The 22,214-nt window shown below is 41.4% G+C and overlaps 1 protein-coding gene across 1 annotated transcript; it reads left to right on the forward strand.

Annotated features, from left to right (window-relative positions):
• The first annotated feature begins 4,204 nt into the window (after positions 1-4,204).
• On the forward strand, positions 4,205-20,096 carry Tm4sf4 (transmembrane 4 L six family member 4). The gene is made up of 5 exons (XM_051176978.1): positions 4,205-4,752; positions 5,447-5,536; positions 12,538-12,674; positions 15,967-16,156; positions 19,476-20,096. The coding sequence occupies exons 1-5, from the start codon at positions 4,579-4,581 to the stop codon at positions 19,491-19,493; spliced, it is 609 nt and encodes a 202-aa protein (XP_051032935.1). The 5' UTR covers positions 4,205-4,578; the 3' UTR covers positions 19,494-20,096.
• The last annotated feature ends 2,118 nt before the right edge of the window (positions 20,097-22,214 follow it).

Consider the following 22,214-nt stretch of genomic DNA (forward strand, 5'->3'; position numbering starts at 1 on the left):
TGCCCTGGCATGGTTTCTCTTCAAAGCAACAGAACAGTACTAAGACAAATCCTGTAACACCTGCAGTGGCTTCAGATTCTGAGGTAGAGAAGGCTCGAGGCAAGGCTCTGTCCTCCAGTTCTCCACACCATTTGGTCACTTTGTAGTCCAGTCTATCCCAGGTCAGGGGCTCTTGTAGGAATTCTCATATTTAAATGACCTGGGCGTGCAAAGGCTTGCCATGCCAGAGTCCATTGTTCCCCCTAAAGAATAGCTGGTTTATTATTCTTCTAGCCAGAGGAAGCAAGACAGTTCCCACCCCAGCTTCCAATTCTCACCCTACATGTGCATCCAGCTCCTCACAATCTACAAATCACACTCAACCCATCTCAGCCTTTATCGTTGCTAAACTTCCTTCTCTTTACCAACAGACTATAATCTAAGCCTTTGGGAAGTACGCAAGCTCCCCGGTTTTCTAAATAGTGTGTTGAGGAATTCTGGCCAGGCAAGCTGTTCTATAACTGAAGGGTTCAAAGTCTGAGTGGCACTCAATACTACATTTCCAAACCCCGAACTATCCTGCCATTCATGGCTCTGGCTTTGCTTTACTGAATCTCCCTAATACATCAACTATGAAAAGATTTTATTGTTTGATAATTTCATACATCCATATATGTTTTGATCAAATCTACCTCTCATTTTCTCCTCTTTAATCCCTCTCCTAATCCTACCCTACCTTCCAGCTACTTTTCCCTTCCAATGTTATGTGCTCTTCAAAAAAAAAAAAAAAAAACTCATAAAATTAGGCTGGGGTGTGTGTGGTGGTCCACACTGTTAATCCCAGCACTCAGCAGGCAGAGGCAAAGTGGATCTCTGTGAGCTGGAGATCAGCCTGGTCTGCATAGTGAGTTCCAGGGCAACCAGGGCTACACCAAGAGATCCTGTCTCAAAAGAGTCAACAAAGAGAGTCAGCGTAAGGATCCCTGTATATGCATTGGTGTAGGCATGGTTAGCCTGTCAGGGGCCAAATCCCAGAAGAAAGCAGGCTCTCCCTCCCCCTGAGGAGCTCCTCAGCTAGATGTAGGGATCTGAGCTGGAAACATGATGGCTTCATTTTGTGCACATAGTCCCAGCTTCTGTGAGTTCGTGTGTGTGTGGTAACTGTCATGTCCAGCAAATGCTGATTCACTGCAGACATTATTCCTCTTGCCTTTATAGACTTGCTTCCCTCTTGCTTCTTCTACCATCACCTTGGAACATGGTAGGGAATTCCCACTTAGAGGAGAGTATTTCACAGTCTCATATTCGCTGCACCTTGACTAGTTGTTGGTCTCTTTATTAATTTTCATCTACTGCAGAGGAAGCTTCTCTGATGTGAGCTAAATAATGTAGAAGTCTATGTTATAAAGATAAGAATTTGGACAGTTTATTACTACATTTACTATTTAGCAGAATAATACATTAGGTTCTCCCTTAGAGCTTCTGATATCCAGCCATGGGTTTGGGGCCAAGTTAATAATATCAAGCATGAGTTCTGGTCTTATAGAACAAGATGTCTTGAGAGCAGTGATGGCTGATAGGAGTCCTGGAGGGATGTCAGATGGAAGAGGTGAAAAGAGCAGAGAAGGAAGAAGAGGACATGTTGACTGGGTTTCAATCTTCCCCAGGCATGGTCTGTATACAAGCCTCTTAGTTCTTCAGCATAGACTAGATATCAGATGCTCCTGTATCTTCCTCTGGCAGCTGAACCATGCTCACACCTGCCAGCCCCTCAGCAAAGCTGGGTCACCCACTTAACCCAGCTTCTCAGCCACTCTTATCTGTCATTTTTCTAAGATCTTCATGGAACCTTAGGAAATCAATTTTATTGGAAGCAGCCTCTTCCAAGGTGAGCAAAGTTTGTATAAAATGTATGAAACCTGAATGTGGCATCCCTCATCATCTTTTCCCCATCTGTTCAGTGAATTATAGCAAGCCAAAAACGCTGCTTCCTTTGCTATTAATGGACATTTCACTGTGTAAAAGGCAGAAAGCAACTTAGTTTTCAAGGGCAGGCTACTACGTGGCACACTGATGGATGTATCCTGGGACAACACGCGCATTGATTGACTTTCCTCCATGGAACTGAATGGGCTGTTCTCTGTGTGTTGTGTGGTGAAGTTAAGAAAGATAAGCAGCTTCACCTTGCACCCCTCCCTCAGTGCTAGAGGCCATAGAACCCTCTGTTCTGTTGGCTCGGGACTCAATCTAGTGGAAAGAAGCCCTTGGACTTCATATTGCAAAAGACGCTGCCATCAAAACTCCAGGAGGCCCATGAGAATACTTCCACTTTGCCGTTCTTTCCATTTCTTCCTCCAAAAACTCCCCACCCATCATTTTACATTTCTTCTAGAGGTGTCATCTCCTCTCGTTTCTCCACCAGGTCTTCTCAGAGGACTGGCTACAGGATAGGGCTCTGTCTTCTCGACTATTCATTACTAATAACCACACTGGGACATAGAGTAAACAGTCGACCTTCAAGCAAGGGCCTGGAAAAACTGGGGAGATGCTTCAGTGGGTAAGACTGCTTGCTGCATAAGTAAGGACCTAGATTTCGATCCCCATCATCCAACTAAAATCATGGCATGGCCACTAGTGCCAATAACCCCAGACTCAGGGGCAGAGGGATGGGGGAAGCACCATCAAAACATCACCCGGAGCTGGGTCTAAGAGTGGTTGAGACTGCTGGAGACAGATGGAATCTGCTAGCCAGCCAGCTTAGCAAAGAAACTAGAGAACTCCAGACTCAGACTCAGAGAGAGATCCTGTCACGTGGGAATAGGATGCAGAATGATAGAGCATGATACTCTGCTTCCTCCTTTGAGTTCCACATAGCCAAGTATGGCACACACACACACACACACACACACACACACACAGAGAGAGAGAGAGAGAGAGACAGACAGACAGACAGACAGAGAGAGAGAGAGAGAGAGAGAGAGAGAGAGAGAGAGAGAGAGAATTAGTTCCTCTTCTTCTACAGGATGACTTTAAAGAATTTCCTAAGCCTGTCTGGACTCAAGGGAACATGGATAGTAGGGAACACTGATAGTCTGGGTATCAGAGAGCACTGAATATATTCATTTGTACTTGAGCTTTAAGGTTTACCATTAACACTTCCTTTTGTTTTTGTTAGGTTTAGTTTTGTTTTGTCTCACACTGACCCTGAGTTCTCTCAGTGTGTATCCAGAACAACCAAGACACATTTTCTAGATTCTCAGAAGGAACCTCAGTGTTCTTCTACAATCCCTCCCACAGCTAGCTTCCCTAGCCAGTGGTCCCAGAGACTTGGCAGAGCACAGTTCACTGTTTCCCTGACCATCTCTGTCATGGAGCAAGTGTCATCACAATTATATGTCATTTGTTTTTTATTTAGCAACAATTTGAACCCCTAAACTTTTTACTTACTGCCCTGAGTTTTGACCTCTAGACTATCGGTGAAGAACTAGAAAGTGTCCCTTCCCCACCCAGCAGTCCTGCAGCTGTTCCATCACACCGCACCAGGGCAAGGCAATGCATCACATGGAGCTGGTAAGTGTGACACAAAGCAAGCTGATCACTGAATTGTGCTCCCGGAAGCTGGCGAAACCTCCAGTAGGATGGATGTGTTTCACTTCCCACACCTTGTAGCTGTGTTCCCTCACATCCCCTCTGCCTCTGCTGACCACATCTTTCTTCTAGTGCTCTCTTGCCTTGCTGTTTAGACACAGGTTTCTATTCCTGTACAAAGTAAGTAAACAACCCGATTAGGAAAACTCATTTTTGCTAATTCCATGGCGTGTCGGGAAGAAGACAGAATTTAATTACCTAATTGAGTAAACAAGTTAAAATACAGCAGTTTGGCAATAAAATAAGTAGCTGTTCTGATTTTATGCAAAAAAGAAAGAAAGAAAGAAAGAAAAGGCCTGAATTCAGCATTATTCAATTAGCCAATCCAATTACTTCTGAATTGAGAAAAAAAAAAAAAAAAAAAAAAAAAAACAAGCCCTTCTGGATCAGCCTGTGTTTCAGGCTTCCTGTGAACCCGACCAAAGAAGAGCCAGGCAGATCATTCAGTGCTTGGGAGGCATAGCATTAATCAGGATGTTAGTGGATTATGAGAGTGATTTATGTAGTGCCTGGGGGAATACTTCTTCATTTGAGCAGGATATGGTGATATTAAAGGGACAGTGCTATACACTGCCTATTCCAGCCTTCTCTCTGGTTGCAACAACTTGAATGTCTTGTCTATGCTGGTGGATTATTAACAGAGGTTATTGGTCGCCATGGCAAAACAATTGAACGATTGCACAGAACGTAATCTCATTTATGGGGGTGCAAAAAAAAAAAAAAGAAAAGACATAGGGTCAGGGATATAAATGCCCATCACCACCAACGGCCTGCTGTAGCTGAGAAGTGAATCGACTCCAAGGACACCATTCAAAAAGCTCTGACGCTTGGTTCCAATTTTCTTACTGAACTGAGTACAGCTACTGGAACGCACTGCCAGATCTCGGTGGAGACCTGTGAAGCAGTTGGTGAGAAGCCTTTGATCCCCGTGCTTTACTGTGCCACCCCAGCATGTGTACTGGGGGCTGTGCCAAGTGCCTGGGGGGCACCCTCATTCCCCTGGCTGTGTTTGGCCTCCTGGCGAATATCCTGTTGTTCTTTCCTGGAGGAAAGGTGATAGATGACAACGACCACCTTTCCCAAGAGGTCTGGTATTTCGGAGGAATTGTGGGAAGCGGAGTCTTGGTGAGTAGAGACACCTTAATATTCCCATGAAAGAGAAATCCCCTGCTCCCATCCTCTTTCATTGGCTTCTTAGTACATGGACGCTATTCTGAAGCTAACAACCTCCACAAAAAGAAAAATAGTGCCTTACTATACTTCTCCTTCGTATTAGTGGCTGAGGACATCTTGGTTTACTAAGTGGTTCATCCCTAAGCTTGAGCTGGAATCACCGTAGGACATTGGAGCTCAGAGAATCAAGCTAACAGCCACTTGATTGCTTTACTCCAATAAAATAGTGCCTATAAGAATTATAAACGAAACACGGGACTTTATCCAAATGGACCGAGTTAGAATGCACAGGTGCAGAAGCTGTGGATTAGCTCTTATTCAGAAACTCACCATTTCTTTACCCCTTGTTTCCAACATGGGGTGGGACCTCCAGGTTGTAATATGACACTAAAGTCTCTGTTCTTTGCCCTAACCCTCCTATAGATGACAACTGGGGATGCCGGCTCTTAAAATCTCCTCACAGACATTGGTCAGTCAGGCCAAATGGAACCCCCCATACTCAAAACATGTCCTACAAGACACACTAGCTGTTAGATCTTGCCTGCCTACCTAAACCTCTGAGACCTGAGGTCTTCATTGGCTGGGAAATAAACGTGTGTTTCACTCCAACCCCAGACACTCTGATCACCTCTTCTCTTGCTGGCAGATGATCTTCCCTGCACTGGTATTCCTGGGCCTGAAAAACAATGACTGTTGTGGATGCTGTGGCAATGCAAGCTGTGGGAAACGATTTGCGGTGAGTTGTCATGGGGTCAGCTGCCAGAATTTCTCTGGAGTTCACTGCTGGCTTGTGCTGGGAAGCATGGGTGTGCCGAACAACTAACCAGCCCCAAGCAAAACTTTTGGGACATCGGGTGGTACATGATTATGCTCTGACTCTCACTGGTCCAGAATAATAAGGATAGTTAAATAACAAGACTATATTAACTCCTACAACCTTCATACTTAGAGGTATAGACACATTTCAGTCTAAGTCCACAGCAATGACAGCTTTAGAACTGGAGTGACATGACACCACATAGAGCAAGCACAGGTGGGGCCACACACTTCCCTTTGCACTAAGAAGCCATTCGAACTTTAACAAATCATATCTTTCTGCTGGCTCTGAATTGCCTCATCGTTAAAGGAAACCTGGGGCAGGGTAAAAATGCTCTCTCCCCTCCCTAATAGCTCACGTCTTTACCACAGCCAAGGGCACTATTTCTGGAGGCCCAGCATTTCCCACTGCCACCCAGAATCTGCCTTGGGATTTTAGCTTCCTCTCCTGTTTCATGTGGTCATCCATCTTTTGGTTGGTGAACTGGAGACTAGGGAGGCATTGATGTCCCCAGGGGAGCAGAAGGAATGCTGGCAGGTGGGTCATGTCCCATTTCTGCAACTGGGCAAGTCACCAACTGTAAGATAAGGGAGTTGGACTAGATCAGAATTCCCTAGATATGGGCCAAACCCTGCTACATAGATACATGTGTCCAACAACAAAAAATGTTTTCTTTCACTTTTCCTCCAGTTGTTTTCATTCTATGAAGGAAAGAAATCCTTATTTTGATGGGGATACGTCTTTGCTGTTTCTAAACCTCCAAACCTCCCTCCTAACAAAGGAAAAACCCAAGCAACATTAGTTGATTAAAACTTAGTAACAGTATGTTCATGTTTGCTAACAATTTCAGTTTTTCTTTCAAAATAGTGATATAGATAAATGAAACACTTGGATTAAAAACTATTAAACATTTAGGTATATGATGAGACAAACATATGATGAGGGTAGACCCTGGGTTTGATGATGAGTAAAGGACACTCCTACTCTAGCTTCCCAGGACTCAAGTTTCTATCAAGGAGACAGCTAAGCCTGCTTTAAAACCTTGAAAGCCTGTCTGCCCATTCTGAAACAGAACCACCTTGACTTTTCTTTCTTGACATCATCTGCCCACTTATTCAAGAAAGAAGGTATTTACCAAGCACACACAGAAGGCAACTGTGTTCTATGTATAATACACTGAAGGTTTTTGTATGACATCCTATCACTCATAGATTATCACTTCTAAAAATAATAAATACTGAAAGTTGTCATTTCAGCATTTTTACAGAGTAAAAATAGCAACAATTCATTTGATATAATTGTGTCAAATTTTGTATATACTTGGTAATATTTTGTATGATTGACTGTACAGGAAAGGAAATGCTATGTAATTCACTTTTCCATCAGACCATTTATAATTTGTAAAGTTTGCAAGATAAGTTGGAGATGGCAGTTTGCAAAATAGCAATTATGGAATTTGGATGAAAATATAAAAAAAAAACACCTTAGAAATCTATCTTTGCATTTCTGATGCTAGGCAAAACTAGACAATGACTGACTGTTACACAAAGGCAGGCAGGTCCCAGGCTTGCTTGTGTGTTTCTAGGTTTTCTGTAACTAAAGTAAGAAGCAAAACTGTGTACAAAGTATTATACAAAATGTTGATTTCATTTGATTTAAATGAAGTACAGAATACAGCAAGAAAGTCACATTGTTCCCAGTGCAGTTAAGCAAATATGTTCTGAAACATTTGGTCTGCTCAATATACATCACCGACCAGGGCTACTGGGCCCCCAGTTGGAATCTGCCCTTGGAGAGGGTTGAAAATAGCTGCCTCCTACTGCCAGCCTGAAGACTGGAAACCAAGGCTTTAAGCCTCAGCTACAGGAGGCCAGGGCACTGTGGCTGGATAGTCAGCACCCGGGTTTCTTGGTTTGGGTAGGTTTATTTTTGAATCAGTGATGAGAGCACAAGTTGCACCTGTATGTCTTATTTTTTCTCAAATGACCAAAAAAAAAAAAAAAAAGCCTGCTATTACTGGCCTCACAGCACAACCATGGCCTGTCTATGTTGGTATGGCCTGTGCAGGCATGGCTCTATGGGTCTATACTAGATGTTTCATGGAACCTGGTAGTGTCCCTGTCCCCCTCCAGGACCATGTTTATAGTCCAAGGCTCCTGCTTTATAGTTGTGCTATTTCTGTTCAGAGAAGTACCAAGTGAGACAGTTAACATTTTGCCAGAAATACACACTACACACACACACACACACACACACACACACACACACACCTCTGTCCCCTGACAGGCAGCTGAAGCTCAGCCCAAATGTCTGAACTCTCTCAGATAAGTTGGGCTGATGTGAGCCAGGAAAAAACAGTAAGAACAGGTACCTTCCAGGGTGGCCTTTGAATCACTGACCTGGGTTTGTTTTTAGGTCACAACCTCCTCTTTCCATGCCCAAGACTCTCTGCGATTTCTAACTGCCTGTCTGTTTGGTCACTGCCCCCTGTACTCTCTTTCATGTTTGGAAAATGTTGATCTCTCGGGGTCCAATGGGATGACAGCTAACTTCTAATTTTATCAATTCATTCACTTTAGCATAGGGCCATTTAGAAACCCTGGACTTGACTCAAAGTCAAGCGTCTTTAATAACAGGATGGAAAGCAGGTTAATAAAGGAGATAGCTGGGGGCAAGGCAGACATCTCAGTTCTTAATAGTATCGGGTAATAAATCCCGATATCCACTCCCCAGGAGGGGCAATGTGGTTGACTTTTTGAAAGACCTTGGTATCATCAGAAGGCAGTATGTGTGCAGCAGAGTCAGCTCCTCGTCTTGTGTTCAGCTCACCACTGCCCCCTACAGACAGGTCATGGATATATTCCTACCAATGGCAGATTGGAGCAAATTTAAGAAAAGCAATGCTTTTAAATGATACGTTATCATAAACTAAGAAGTTAAAATGTGGATCTACATTTCTTCACTGTTCTCTATGCTTCAAAAAAAATCAACTTCTTTGGCTAGGAATGACATGACACCTAGTAATAAAATGCTTACCTACCATGCATATACCAATAGGTTTCATACCCAGCAACCAAACATTTGAAGAAAAAAGCAAAACAAAACAAAAAGTAAAATGACCTGTTGTGAAATGGATTATGGCAATGACATTTGTTACTTTTCAGAAGATATTACCAGAAAGAAGTCGCAACATTAGTGTAAGAGAAAGAAGGGAAGTCCCAGGTAAATGTTAGGATTCAAGGACAGAATAAATCCTGGAGAAATACTTGCTTAGCAAATAAAGTAAGGAATACCAGGAGGGATCTCAAGGGATTTCTATACTTTCTCAGGCTTAATCCTCACAAAAGCCCTTTGAGTTACACAATAAAGTCCTCATGTTACAAGTGAAGAAACCCAGGTTGTACATTAAGTTCCTGATTGGAACCCTCATAGCTTTCTCAAGCAGAGCCAAGACAGAAGATACAGGATACTACCATTTTAAGAAAAAACAGTTGGGCTTGCTGGTACACTGAAAGGAGGGAAGGCAGGAGACAGAGAGAGAGAGAGAGAGAGAGAGAGAGAGAGAGAGAGAGAGAGAGAGAGAGAGAGAGAACTGACTTCAGGTAGCCTCTACTGGTCTCTTAGAATGTTTGTCAAGTAAGAAAGGAGGTGTCCACCTGAGGTATCTGTCTTACTAGAATTGCCATTGCCTATAAATACTACATCCCCAGAACACATGCTTTTCCTCCCCTTCCAGCTCCACGGTCCTTTCCATGTGATCTGGCTAAAATCAGATATAGTAAGTGGTCAAAGACACACTCTGAGCAATGACAGTCCTGGGCTCAGTTATCACAGGACCCTGATAGGGAGGTCATCGGGTGGGCAGGAGGTGAGTTAGAAGGCATCTGATTACAGGACTTATCATATGCTTCAAGGAAAGCTTTTACAGCATACAGTGTGTACACCCATACTTTGCAGTGTAAACAGAATGTGTCTGGGGGCGCGGATAGCTCAGCAGTAGACATTTGACTGCAGAATGTGTTTCTGGAACAACCATCTAAGAGGAAATCCATTTACTTTTGTTTTTCTCTCCAGACTTTTGCATTTTCTATTTGTAGAAAGGAAGGTGAAGGTTCAAAAGTAAAAATATTACAGCATAATAATAAATTGTTATGTACTAGTACTCATGTATTGAGTATATTTCAGTGTTGTGGAAATTTTCCTAAGAATAAGCACAAAAGATCCCTAGTGTCTTATCAGTGAGTGGCATGCTGGACATTATTTAATAGCTCACCATCATGTTAACCCTGAGAAATATCTGGTTCTTCTAGAGGCTAGTCACTGCTGAACAGGTTCTCTTACTCATTAATTATTATTATTGAACCCTACTTCTCAAGGTCATGTGGGAATAGTCAGGATTAGACCCAGCTCCTGCTCCCTGTAACTCACACCCATGATCATGACACATTAGTGTCCCTTTTTCTATCTATTCCTTTCGAGGAGATAAAGCAGACTGCAGTGCTAGAATGAATGTTCCCATTCTGGATTCCCAAACCTGGCAGGTGGCACTGCTCTCAAGAAGTGCTACCTTGGAAGCTGTCCCAGACCCTTTGCTATTCACTTTAAATATTATCAGTTAGGGAGTGGCTACCCTAGTGTACTTAACTTGACCTCAGTAAATTCCCACCTAATAAAAGAAGTTTTTACCATAAAACCTATAATAAATGGGACTTAGCCCATGCTTGTTTTAAGACAGATTATATCTGGCTGGGTGTGGTGTGACACTGGGCATGTTTATGTGATATAAATTAGTGTGATGTAAAGTGTACCTTCCTTTATGTGTGTCACCTATTCTGTAAGAATATGGAAATTAGAGTGTTTGCCTTATTTATTTTAAGTGGGGGTATTTCAAACTGAAGCTCAAAGATAGAATGTATCACAGCACTCTCCAAAACTGGAACCCAACACCCCATTCCTTTTCGGAGACACTATATAGCAAAATAACGCACAGTCTATTCACTTAAGAGTGACAGCATTCCTCTCATTGTCACATTTCTTTCCTTCATGAGAGGAAGGACTGCTGTGAAGTCAATGAACACCAGATCCGTGAATTTTAAAACTTCTTACTACCAAAAATCTCAGATGACCTAGACAAATATGGTTAAACATGGCAGCCACATGTGGCTGCTGAGGAAGTGAAAGGTGCTTGATCTATGCAAAATACGACCATATTCCAAAGAACTGGTTAAAAAAGACGTTTATTTTGTTCCATTACATGTTGAAATAACATATTAAATATGCAAAATACATTGTCAAAGGAAATATCTTCTTCTGCATTTTTCTTTAAGCTTTCACTTTTTTGTTTTTTGTTTGTTTGTTTTGTTTTGTTTTTTGTTTAACATTACAGACCAAGGTGGTCTAGGAGAAGTTCAAATGGTTACACTTTGATAAAAGGGAACAACATGCCCCACCATCCCCTTATTGATGGTTTTTGTTAACCTGACTCCTGGTTTGCTTAAATGGGGCTGTGTTTACCTCTGTACTCACTCTTTGCTATTACCCTCTTACAGTCTAGGTGAAAATTATATAGGAACACCCTCTCAAAATAACTTTTACCCTTTTTTCTAGGCAGGGTCTCATGCATTCCAGGCTGCTTTAAACTTGACATATAGCCAAATGTGACCTTGAATTTCTTATCCTCCTGCCTCTACCTCCAGGAGCATAAATTATGGATGGGCATCATTGTGCCCAGTTTTCAAAACTATTTAAAAAAACATTCATTGAATCTTTAAGGGAAATTCATTGTATTAAAGGGTTCAAAAGCAAACTATTATAACAGCCAATGCATGAAAGGTTAATAAAAGTGCTTTCTTGCTTACTAACACACTGAATAATAATTTGTAGTATCAAATCTTTCAGAATTTCAAATTCATGACAATTAGTGACAATGGTTGCATAGCTATAATGTGATAAAATCTATAGACAGTTCAAGAACGGCCTGGGCTGCTGAAGTCCTCATCTTGCAGTGGGTGGGAAGACTTTCCACTGCTGACAATGCCAGTACAGACTCACCTTATGTATGATCAAACACGTAAAATGTTTAGCTGTGGTACCTGAACCCCTTTACCCAGATCTCTCAGCAGGTGGTGGAGTTAACTTTTCCTACTGTCTGGGTGTAGAAATTCTGGGCGATTTTAGCTGAAGGGGCCTGCTAGAAGACACCTCCACTCTTGCTTAGTCCAGTGTAGCTCAGAGCACATCAACCAGCTGGAAATGTAGCTCTGTTTTAATACAGTTCAAAGACACCTATATGTTCAATCAGTAATACTTCAATGACTTCTGGATAGCATAGGCTACCACAGTGAGATCAAGTAAGTAGAAAGCTATTTTAAATTTAATTTTATTTTATGTATGTGAGAAAACCAATTTCATTCACAAGGAAACTTGAAAACAATACAATGTCCAGCGCTGATGGCCATGAGGTGTGGAGGTATAGAGTGTGGGTGTGCATCGCATCTTTGTCCATAGGGAGTGTACCTTGGACCAGAGTGGAGACCCTCTAGACTTATAGTCTTCAGCAGCATAAGCAGAATGTGTGCTACATAGAGCACCTGGCCAGAAAAATTAATCCCAAGATGCTTTTCTTCTGTAACAGATTGGACTTGCATGTTGGTCTTATAGATTTTATTCTTATTATTATGTATGTGTGTGTATGTATGTATGTATATGTTGATCTGAAGGTACAGACAGTGTTGCATTCCTCAGTCAACGAATAAGTGAAAAGATGAGCATGGAGTAATAAAGGGAACATGAGTCACAAAGCTTCATTTAAGAGAGCTATAAGTCCCACCTGTAATTATAAGTGGCTTGCTGAGTGGTGTAACTGAGCATAAGTAATCCCTGCACAATTTAAGAACTTTGTTGTCTCTCCTCCCTTTCAGATGTTTACCTCCACATTGTTTGCTCTGATTGGATTTGTGGGTGCTGGATACTCATTCATCGTCTCAGCTGTCTCCATCAACAAAGGTCCGAAATGCCTCTTGAGCAATGGTACCTGGGAATACCCCTTCCACAGTGGGTAAGGCTCCATGTACAATGAACATAATGTCATGGCCTCTTCATTATGTACTCCCAACATGTTGCCCCTCAAGACAAAGATGACTCTGTGGTTAAGAGAAGTTACCTAGGCCTCGCTTCTGATTGTCCTTTTGAAAAACACAACAGGAGCAATTGGAAGAGGATTCCTTAGTTGTTCAGAGAAAAGCTGTTATGTCACAACTCACATGCCAGCATTAGCAGGTTGTATTTAATATTTTTGTCCTCAAGGAGTGTACCTAGGACTTTCTGGCCAAGTCTAGATTCCTAGACTTCCATAGCATAATCAGAATCAGCTTGCCACATAGGATAGACACCATAGGGACATTCCCAAATGAATATTTGATTTAATTCCACAATTCTACCAGCCATATTTCAAGTACTTACTAGCTCTTTGTGGCTTGTAGCTACTGTGCTGAATATAGAGCATTTCCATTGTGGCAGATGTTCTGTTAAGCAACTATAGTCTGTTCTCTGAGAATCTTGGACCATTTCTCATTTGCTCATTATCTCAAATCCTCTGTTTTGCACAGTGTCTGAACATCCCTGGGGGTCAAGAAGTATGGCTGTTGGATCATCTAGCACATAGAGAATGGGTCCATTAAAAATAACTATATGGTATACCAATAAACAGTTGTCTATCAGCATCTACTGAGCCTCCTGGACATCTGTAGTTATTGATATGCAAGTACCTTGCACAAACTTGCAACAGCATTTGCATATTATTTATAATACTTGATGCAATGTAAATGCTATGCAAACAGCTGATAATACAGTTTTGCTTAGAGAACAATGACATGTCCATTACAGATGCAATTTTATCAGTTATTTATGATCAATTTTACATACATGGTACCTGAATATGCAGAAGGATGGCTGTATTAACTTAAACTACTGTTTATTCATTTATAACAAGATTCTTAGAAACTTCAAGAACTGTCTTCAGACTGGGGAGATGGGAGGCACTGGCTCTGATATGATGGTCTTGGTATGTTCACAGTCAGCAACCCCAACCCTGTTCTCACTACTAAACAAACATAGATCTGTCATCTTCACATCATAGGCAGTGACTCTAAGGTGTTTCTTTTACTATGGAAAGCCCTCATACCTTGCAGTGAACTGTTGAGATTCCATCACCATGGGATTAGATTGAGGAACATAGAATTTAGACACCAGCATGCTGAGCCGTCTCCTGAGGTGTTATATCCGTGGCTCAGTCTCTCCACTAGGAATCAGGAAAGCAGTGGGTTATGTCTTTCTGAAGGACACTTCTGCTATCACTTCTGTCAACAGCATCTTTACAGTGTTAACCATAACTTTGTGTGTGCTCTGTTGTGTGAATAACATTGTCCTCCATGAACTTAATGTCAGTTAGCCTAAAGGCTGTGTCAAAAACAGAGAGAGAAGGAAACACAATAGGGGCAAAGTATCACTCCTAAGCAATACAATGGCCCATTGGTTCTGACAGAGAAGACCTATGACACTCCCCTAGAAGCGGTAAACCCCTAGAATCAGTAAACTCATGCCGTGCGTTGGATGGAATTGAATCAATGACCGAGGTCAGGAGAGCGACCATTGTCCCTGCAGATAACACCAGAAATGTTCACTAAGGTAAAAGCAGGAAGCCATGTTTCTGAGTGCTGTGTACTTGTGCTTTGCAAGAGGCCTGTTCTCACCATTCCCCTCACAGCTGCTTCTGGTGGGTCACTCTCATGCATGCTGTCATCTCATGTCTTTCTATCTGTTCCTCACATTGACAACTCATCTATCAACAGTGGCAGGTGATAGTTTCGCAATGAAAACAGCATAGAGTCAACCTTATGGAAAGGGACAAGATTTTGGAATCCTCTCATCTCTGTTCACTGTACAAGAAGAAATTACCCAGGGTTAGAGGTGAGGAGGAAAGGCAAATGCTACCAAGATGGCCTCTGAGATTCCAGCTTGTACTATAAAATTCACAGCGTCTCAATATTGAGTAACTTACCACTTTTTCATGGAGTTGTTTACTAATGATGATTGTAAAAGAGCAAAGAGTAACTCTATCTGCTATAAAATCCTCCTTAGAGAAGTATCCTAGGAAACACATTTGCTTTACGTTCCTGAGTAGAACTTCCTTTCACCCAACTCTTCTTTTCTGAGACTCTTGGCCCCTACAGCTTTGACCCATAGCTGCCAAGAAGGATGCAGGAAGAAGAGCATTGGAGGCTAGTGTTCAGCTGCAGGGAAAAGGTACCCACACAGGACACTTTATGCTGTTTCTCCTGTTAAATGTAAGAGCTGAGAATAGGGTACATACCTCCCCATGGTGGCTGGATCCAGAGAGTCTTCCTGGACTCTCAATTAATACCATCACATTGTAATCAATATAACTGCCACATATCTCTCATGTCTTCTTCTGTGAAACTGTGGTGACAACTGGGTCTACCCCATAGGCTCTGGTGAGAATACAATAACACAATAGGCATAAAGTACTTTGCACAATTACTGTGAGTTTTATAAATCATCATATTTCTGTAACTTCTCCAATATCGTTTGTGTAATGGTAAAGGTACTAGGTGAGGAATTTTGGGACAGACACTTCCACATATACCTCACCCTACCTCCTCAGTGCTGGGATTGTAGATGTGCACCTCTACTTCTGGTTTTCGCTATGTTGGATAAAATGCAGGGCCTTGTGCACTCCAGGCAAGCACTCTGTCAACTGAGATGCATCTTTTTAGGTTTGGAAGGGGTCTTTGTTTGGTCTTGAGACAGGCTATCACACTATAGCTTTGGGCTGGCCTCAGACTCAAGGCAATCCTCCTGCCTCAGTGTCCCAAGTGCTGAGATTACAGGTGTCAGCGACCACACCTGGCTGAGAGGCTTCCTTTTGGCCATGTGACATGATCTATTTTACACGGCTTTGGATGGCCATTTGATAACTGTGACGATAGAATTGGTCTCTAAAAATAACTGGGATGAAGACCATCAACATGCATGCAGTGCTGGCCCGGTGCAACTTCATTCTTGCTTCTTTATGAATGTGTGTGTGCTTATTTGTCCTCTCGGTCAACCCACAAAAATCACTCTGTCACTTAGTAGTTTGAGACTGGGACAAGTTACATAAAGTCTCTATACCTCATCATGTGTTTGGGATCTTTTTTACTGACATTATGGGGTACTTCGTCATAGAGTATGTCTTACACAGGAGAAATGGTAATGGCAACTTTCTAGTCTAGGGGATCATATACATTTGATAAATGTCTCCTTCCTGCCTGTGTCCCTGTCACCTGCAGCGATTATCTTAATGACCAAGCCTTGTGGAACAAGTGCACAAAGCCCCAGGATGTGGTCCCCTGGAATCTGACCCTCTTCTCCATCCTGCTGGTCATTGGATTGATCCAGATGGTGCTCTGTGCCATCCAGGTGATCAATGGTCTCCTGGGAACCCTCTGCGGAGACTGCCAATGTTGTGGCTGCTGTGGGGTAAGTTAAGGTTCTGTTGTTTCTTCACAGAGCAATGGAGCAAGTTAGCCACCATCACAATGAGATGAGGGGTAGTGAGTGTGGTTGCCTGGGGAAAACCTGGCCACTCTAGGGCTCCCAACAGCTCATACAAGCAACAGTATTATGTTTATTGTACATGTAATGAGCAATGTGCCCAGAATGAAGCTGACCACACTTCCCAGCCCCATGCCTTGCTACATGTATACATTTATATAACTACAATATTTTCAGAAGGGCTTCAGAAGCATTTGCCAGATGGGCATGTTCTTGCAGCAATACATTACATCTGGCCTAGAATTCTCCCTTCTTCCAATGAAGAGAGACAGTGCATAGACTAAACAATTTCTGATACAAGAAGAGAAAGGAAGGAAATTAGTCAAGATGACGTTCAAATTTCATCATAAAATATCAATAACAAAGTATAAAAAATTAAAACAAATCTATAGATAATAATAAGACCAGCCTGATTATTTCAACACATGACCGAATTAGATCAGGCAAATATCTTCATACATTTATTATAAACAGATTGAAACATGAATAAAACATTTTAACTAGGTAGTAAATGTATGAACATATGTGTGAAGACACATATACAAAAATATGTAATGACCTGGAAAGTCTCTCTGACTCCCTTACCTTCAGTTCACCCAGTTTCTCCCAGGTTCCTCACTCTATAAAATTACATATTTCTTATATATCTTCCCAGGCTTTTAAAGTTATTTTTATGTCATATGCAAATAAAATATTCTCCCTACAACTACAATAATATTGAAAACACTAGACTAAGGATTTAGTTCAGTGGTAAAGCATTTGCCTACCACTCATGGGGCTCCATTGGCAACACCATGTGTGTGTAGGGGTCATTTGAAAACAAACTGTAACACTCACATGTTAAATAATATACAATTACAAAAATAAAAAGAACTATGCATAGAAAAAACAATGAAAAGTGCTAAATCAGAATTACTTTAATGAAGACTGACTCTTTTCCTTCCCTTTAGATTATGTGTTACAAAAGTTAATAATAAACAGTTAATAATTATATATTGCTTTGAAAACATGAAAAATCTGGGCCAGCAAGATGGTTCAGTGGATTAAGGCACTTGCTGCCAAGCCTGACAACCCAGCCCAATCCACAGGACACACACAGAGGAAGAAAGCAAACACATGCATCAAATAAATTAGCAAAATTGTAAAATTTTAATAAGCAAAAACATTTTTAATGCAAGTCTGTTTTCTATTCTCAGAGCCATGATGGAAGGAGATAACTGACTTCTGAAAGTTGTCCTTAGACTCCCACATGCACATTTTAGCACGTATGCTTCTACTTACACACTAATAAGTAAAAGTTTAAAATATGTATGCAGTAAATAAAATTTCCCCACAGGAAAATGCATATATAATCAACTGCACCAACTATTACATTGTTTCCTGTAAAATTTCAATTATTTTGTGCTGATTTTGTTTTGTTTTATTTTTTGAAATAACATTTTATACTGGATGGGCTGAAATTCCTTAAGTAGACCAGGCTGGCCTGAAACTCACATTGATCCACCTGCCTTTGCCTCTTGAGCTCTGGGATTAAAAACATGCACTACCATGCCTGGTCATTTTTTAATCTTTAAACAACTGGAAAGGTTGATTAGCAGTTACCAACCAACAAAATATTTTCTGTGGTAGCAATTAAGAATATTTAAAAAAAAAAAGAATATTGAGCATTCAGGGGCTGGAGAGATGGCACAGCAGTTAAGAATACTGCCTGCTCTTTCAGAGGATCAGGTTTGATTTCCAGCATCCATGTGGTAGCTTACAACAGTCTGTAAGTCCAGTTCCAGGGGATCCAATGCCTTCCTCTGGCCTTTCCAGCACCTGGCACAAAAGTAATGTATATGGGCAGGCAAAATGCCCATATACATAAAAAAAATATAAATAAATCCTTAAGAATACTTAACATTTAAATCTCACAGTTCACTCAAAATGAATGAATGCTTCCTAAGTCAGCTAAACTCACAAGTGTATTTTAGCTGGATACTAAACTTTCTTTGCAAATATTAAGACTAGAATTGCTTCTTAGATAGCTAATAATAGTTCACTAAATCTAGCTGTTCATTTAAAGGCATGTCCATAAATAAATACCAGTGTGTTGAGTCTTTTCACTACATTTAATTTGTGAAAACTCTGTATTTTGATGATATAATGACTAAATTATTGGTAGTAGATAGACAGTGGGAAAATTTCTAGTTTTCAGCATGCAGGCACGGGGGATTGACTAACGGAGGGTGAATCAGCAGAACTCCCTTTTTCTTTCCTGCTTTTACACTGCCCTCCAATTTTCGTATTTTAAAAATAAATTACAGAAAATTTAAAAGGGCATACAATGCACACTGAATAGTCTCAGCTGTATCAGGGCTTATCAATATTTGTTCCCCCTCCCTTTCTGAGCTCTTAAAAAGTAATCTGTAGACTGTGAAACACCATTGCCATACACTTCAATGCACACCTGAGCATTTCTGAATGCCATCTCTTTCTTACGGGAAGCTTGCCTCTCCATTCATCATCCCTACCCCAGTAACATACAGAACATAAAGAGCCCACTTTCACACCTGCTAGTCACAAGGCTTAAGCAAGGTGACTCAGCATCCTGCTGTCCCAGCTGCCTATTGTGTCACTTATGCAAAAGTATGCAGATCAACTTCTGTCCACTTAAACTGAGAGCCTCCAGAGCCTGGCAGGGTCCTGAAATAAAGTGACAGATGGGAAGGATCCTTAATATCCAAGCTGTGAGAACTGGGTGAGTGGCCAACTAGTGACCAGGTACCCTGAGTTGAGCATTAGCTCCACTGCTAATCTTACTGGCTCAGTAAGATTACTACAGGGTAATAGCTACACATCAAGTTTTGTACTCATGAGACTCATCAAATGATGCTTGTAATTGCATACTCATCATATTAAACTCAGGAAGAAGGCATAAGCTTTCAACAAAGCACTTCTTTCACCAAAATTGTGTTTTGGCAAATCAATAATGCAAAAAAAAAAAAAAAAAAAAAAAAAAAAAAAAAGGAGGAGGAAGAGGGAAAAGAAGCTTCCTATAACTGAAAAGTATGAAAAGCAAGCCACAGAGGAAAGCCTCAAACTTGAGACAGCAAACTGTAGAAAGCTTTCAGTAGGAAACATACTAATGGACAAGTGAAGTCAAAAGGAAGAAGAGTTGGGTGAGGGTTAGAGCAGGCAGACAGTTGAAGGGAAAAAAAGAGATGGCAGCTTAATTAACTAATTTTCTTTTCCTACCTTCCAGGGGAATGGAGCAGTCTAACAGGTTGTGATGAGCAATTCTGACTTCACAGCACTTCCAGTGAGAAGTCCTACCCCAGGACATACCACAGACCCAACCTTGCCCACAGGGGATGCTAATTCCTGTCTTTTTCCTCTTTGGCAGAGGCTGAGAGGCACAAGGATTGTTTTCTCTTTTCAAATAACTTTGCTCAACCTAGAAATTTGGTGGGTTTGTGTTTTTTCTCAAAATAAATAAATAAATAAAAGTAACTGGGTAACTTTACAAATTAACCCCCTTTTAGAATTCCAGACCAAGTTAAAAGCAGCTTTTTCATGATTTCCCCTAGAAAATGTAAACAAGATGAAGCTGTTTGTCCCACCACACCCCTTCTTTGTATATAAAGATGTTCATATATTAGGAGGATTTGCATAACTCTAAGGAAAAACTCATTAAAGTGAAAAACCAGTTTTTCAGGATGCATGGATAAGGGATAATTGCTGTATGAGATATTTCTATGTGAAGTCTGTTTGGGCTGACCTGTCTGGGCTACTTGTGACTAGTTTTATGGGCCTGTCATTATTAGCCAGGGTTCCCACATGTATATGAAATTAAATTAATTAAATTAATAATTAAAATAATAAACATTGTATGTGTGTTAGGGAGGAAGAAGAAAGAGAATGAATCATACCTGCTTGTCCTTTATCTTTTTATAAATGCACTATTTCTTTGCTTCTCTCTTTGACTTTTTGTTTGTTATTTTACTTTTTCTGCTTTTTCTTTTCTTACATGAAAAGCCCCCCCCCCTTTGGCTTTGAAGACTTGCTATGTAATCTAAGCTGCTATAGAAACCATGCTCTTCCCACAAGTGCCTTCTCAGTGCAGGCATTACAAGCAAATGTCACCATGCCTGGCCAAATTTGTTGTTTGATCAAGTGTTTTAAAAGTTGTAAGAAGCTGATTGGATAATGATTTTTCAGCCCACTGGGCAAAGTTGATTTACCAGGTCGTGTTAATTCCATGTGCTATGATGATAATAGGTTCCTCTTGGTTTCACTAATGTGAAATCAAATTCATTTGGTTTCTAATTTCTCTTATACAACACAGCAGCTTAGAGGCCCTGAAAGGGAGTTTGTAAGTCTCCATTTCCCCACCTGCAAAAGAAGTGTTGAAATACATTCACCTGGGGTGCTCTGTTGTCATCTAGTATGAAACAAAGGCTTGCAATAGTGCCAGTGTTACTTATGAACCATACAGAGTAAATCAAAGGGAATTACCATCAGTCTCATTTCCATACCCACCAATCAGGTATAGTGCACTGCGTGGGGTAGGCCCACTCAAAACTCAGTTCTCATGCTCACCTGTCTTACTTAGGGGTTCTATTGCTTCCACAAAACACCATGACCAAGGCAGGCGGTGGTGGCACACGCCTTTGATCTCAGAACTCAGGAGACAGAGGAAGTCAGGTCTCTGTGAATTCGAGGCCAGGCTTGTCTGTAGCTCTGTAGAGCTAGTTCCAGGATAGCCAGGGTTGTTATACAGAGAAACCCTGCCTTGAAAAACAAACAAACAAAACCACAATGACATAAAGCAAGTTGGGGAGGAAAGGGTTTATTTGGCTTATACTTCAGCATTGCTGTTTATCATTGAAGGAAGTCAGAACAGGAATTCAAACAGGGCAGGATCCTGGAGGCAGGAGCTGATGCAGAGGCCATGGAGAGGTGCTGCTTACTGACTTGCTTCATATGACTTGCTCAGCCTGACCTCTCATAGAACCTAGTACCACCAGCCGAGGAATGGCACCACCTACAATGGGCTGGGCCCTCCCCCTACAATGGGCTGGGCCCTCCCTTAGTGGTCACTAATTGAGAAAATGGATCTCAAGGAGGCATTTCCTCTACTAAGGCTCCTTCCTCTCTGATGACTCTAGCTCATGTCAAGTTGACACAAAACCACCTATTGTGTGCTAGAAACGCAAAAGGCCAGGCACTAAAGATGCAAAGTGCCACATGTTATTTTTGCCCTTATCAAAGTATTTCAATAAACTCTATAAGAAAGTGGTCATATCTGAGACCTGAAATTCAGTTGGCAGCAGGAATATGACCATTTTGGCCAGGCAAATGGGTCCTTTGGAGAGTTACACACACACACACACACACACACACACACACACACACACACACACATTCAACTCAGTTTATACCATTGGTTCTGAAATGTGATTGATTATCAAATTTACCCAGGAATTACATGTTTCCAAACCATACTTAACCTGAGCTTAAGGTGATGCTGGGACCAAATGTGCTGCATCACAGTTGTCTTAGATGATAGCCTGTCCCCCACAATGAAATGCAAGCGGGCCAACTCCTAGGAACTCAACATGCCTGAAGTGCATGTCCATCAGTGCATGTCCATCAGTGCCACCTGGTAACAATGCTCAGGATGCAACTGACCATTACAGCACACTCACCTCCTTGAATTATTTGATAGGGAAACAGGGATGGATATCAGAAGACCAATTATGTGGGTCTTTCACTCTGTCTTAGAAGAAAACTGGGCTTACATAGTCATCATCACATTTGGTCTGCTTATTTTACACATGAGGAATGGAAACAAGTATGTGACAAGTTCTCATCTAGGAACTGCTTCAAATCCTGTTTCTACAAGACCAGGGGAAATAGCACATCTCAGATAAGGGGACTTAGAAGGGCGAGCCAGAAGAAGATGAGAATTGTCATTAGAGAGATTTCTCTACTCTCTCTC

Source organism: Phodopus roborovskii, unplaced genomic scaffold (assembly GCF_943737965.1).
Source record: "Phodopus roborovskii unplaced genomic scaffold, PHOROB, whole genome shotgun sequence".
Lineage (NCBI taxonomy): Eukaryota > Metazoa > Chordata > Mammalia > Rodentia > Cricetidae > Phodopus > Phodopus roborovskii.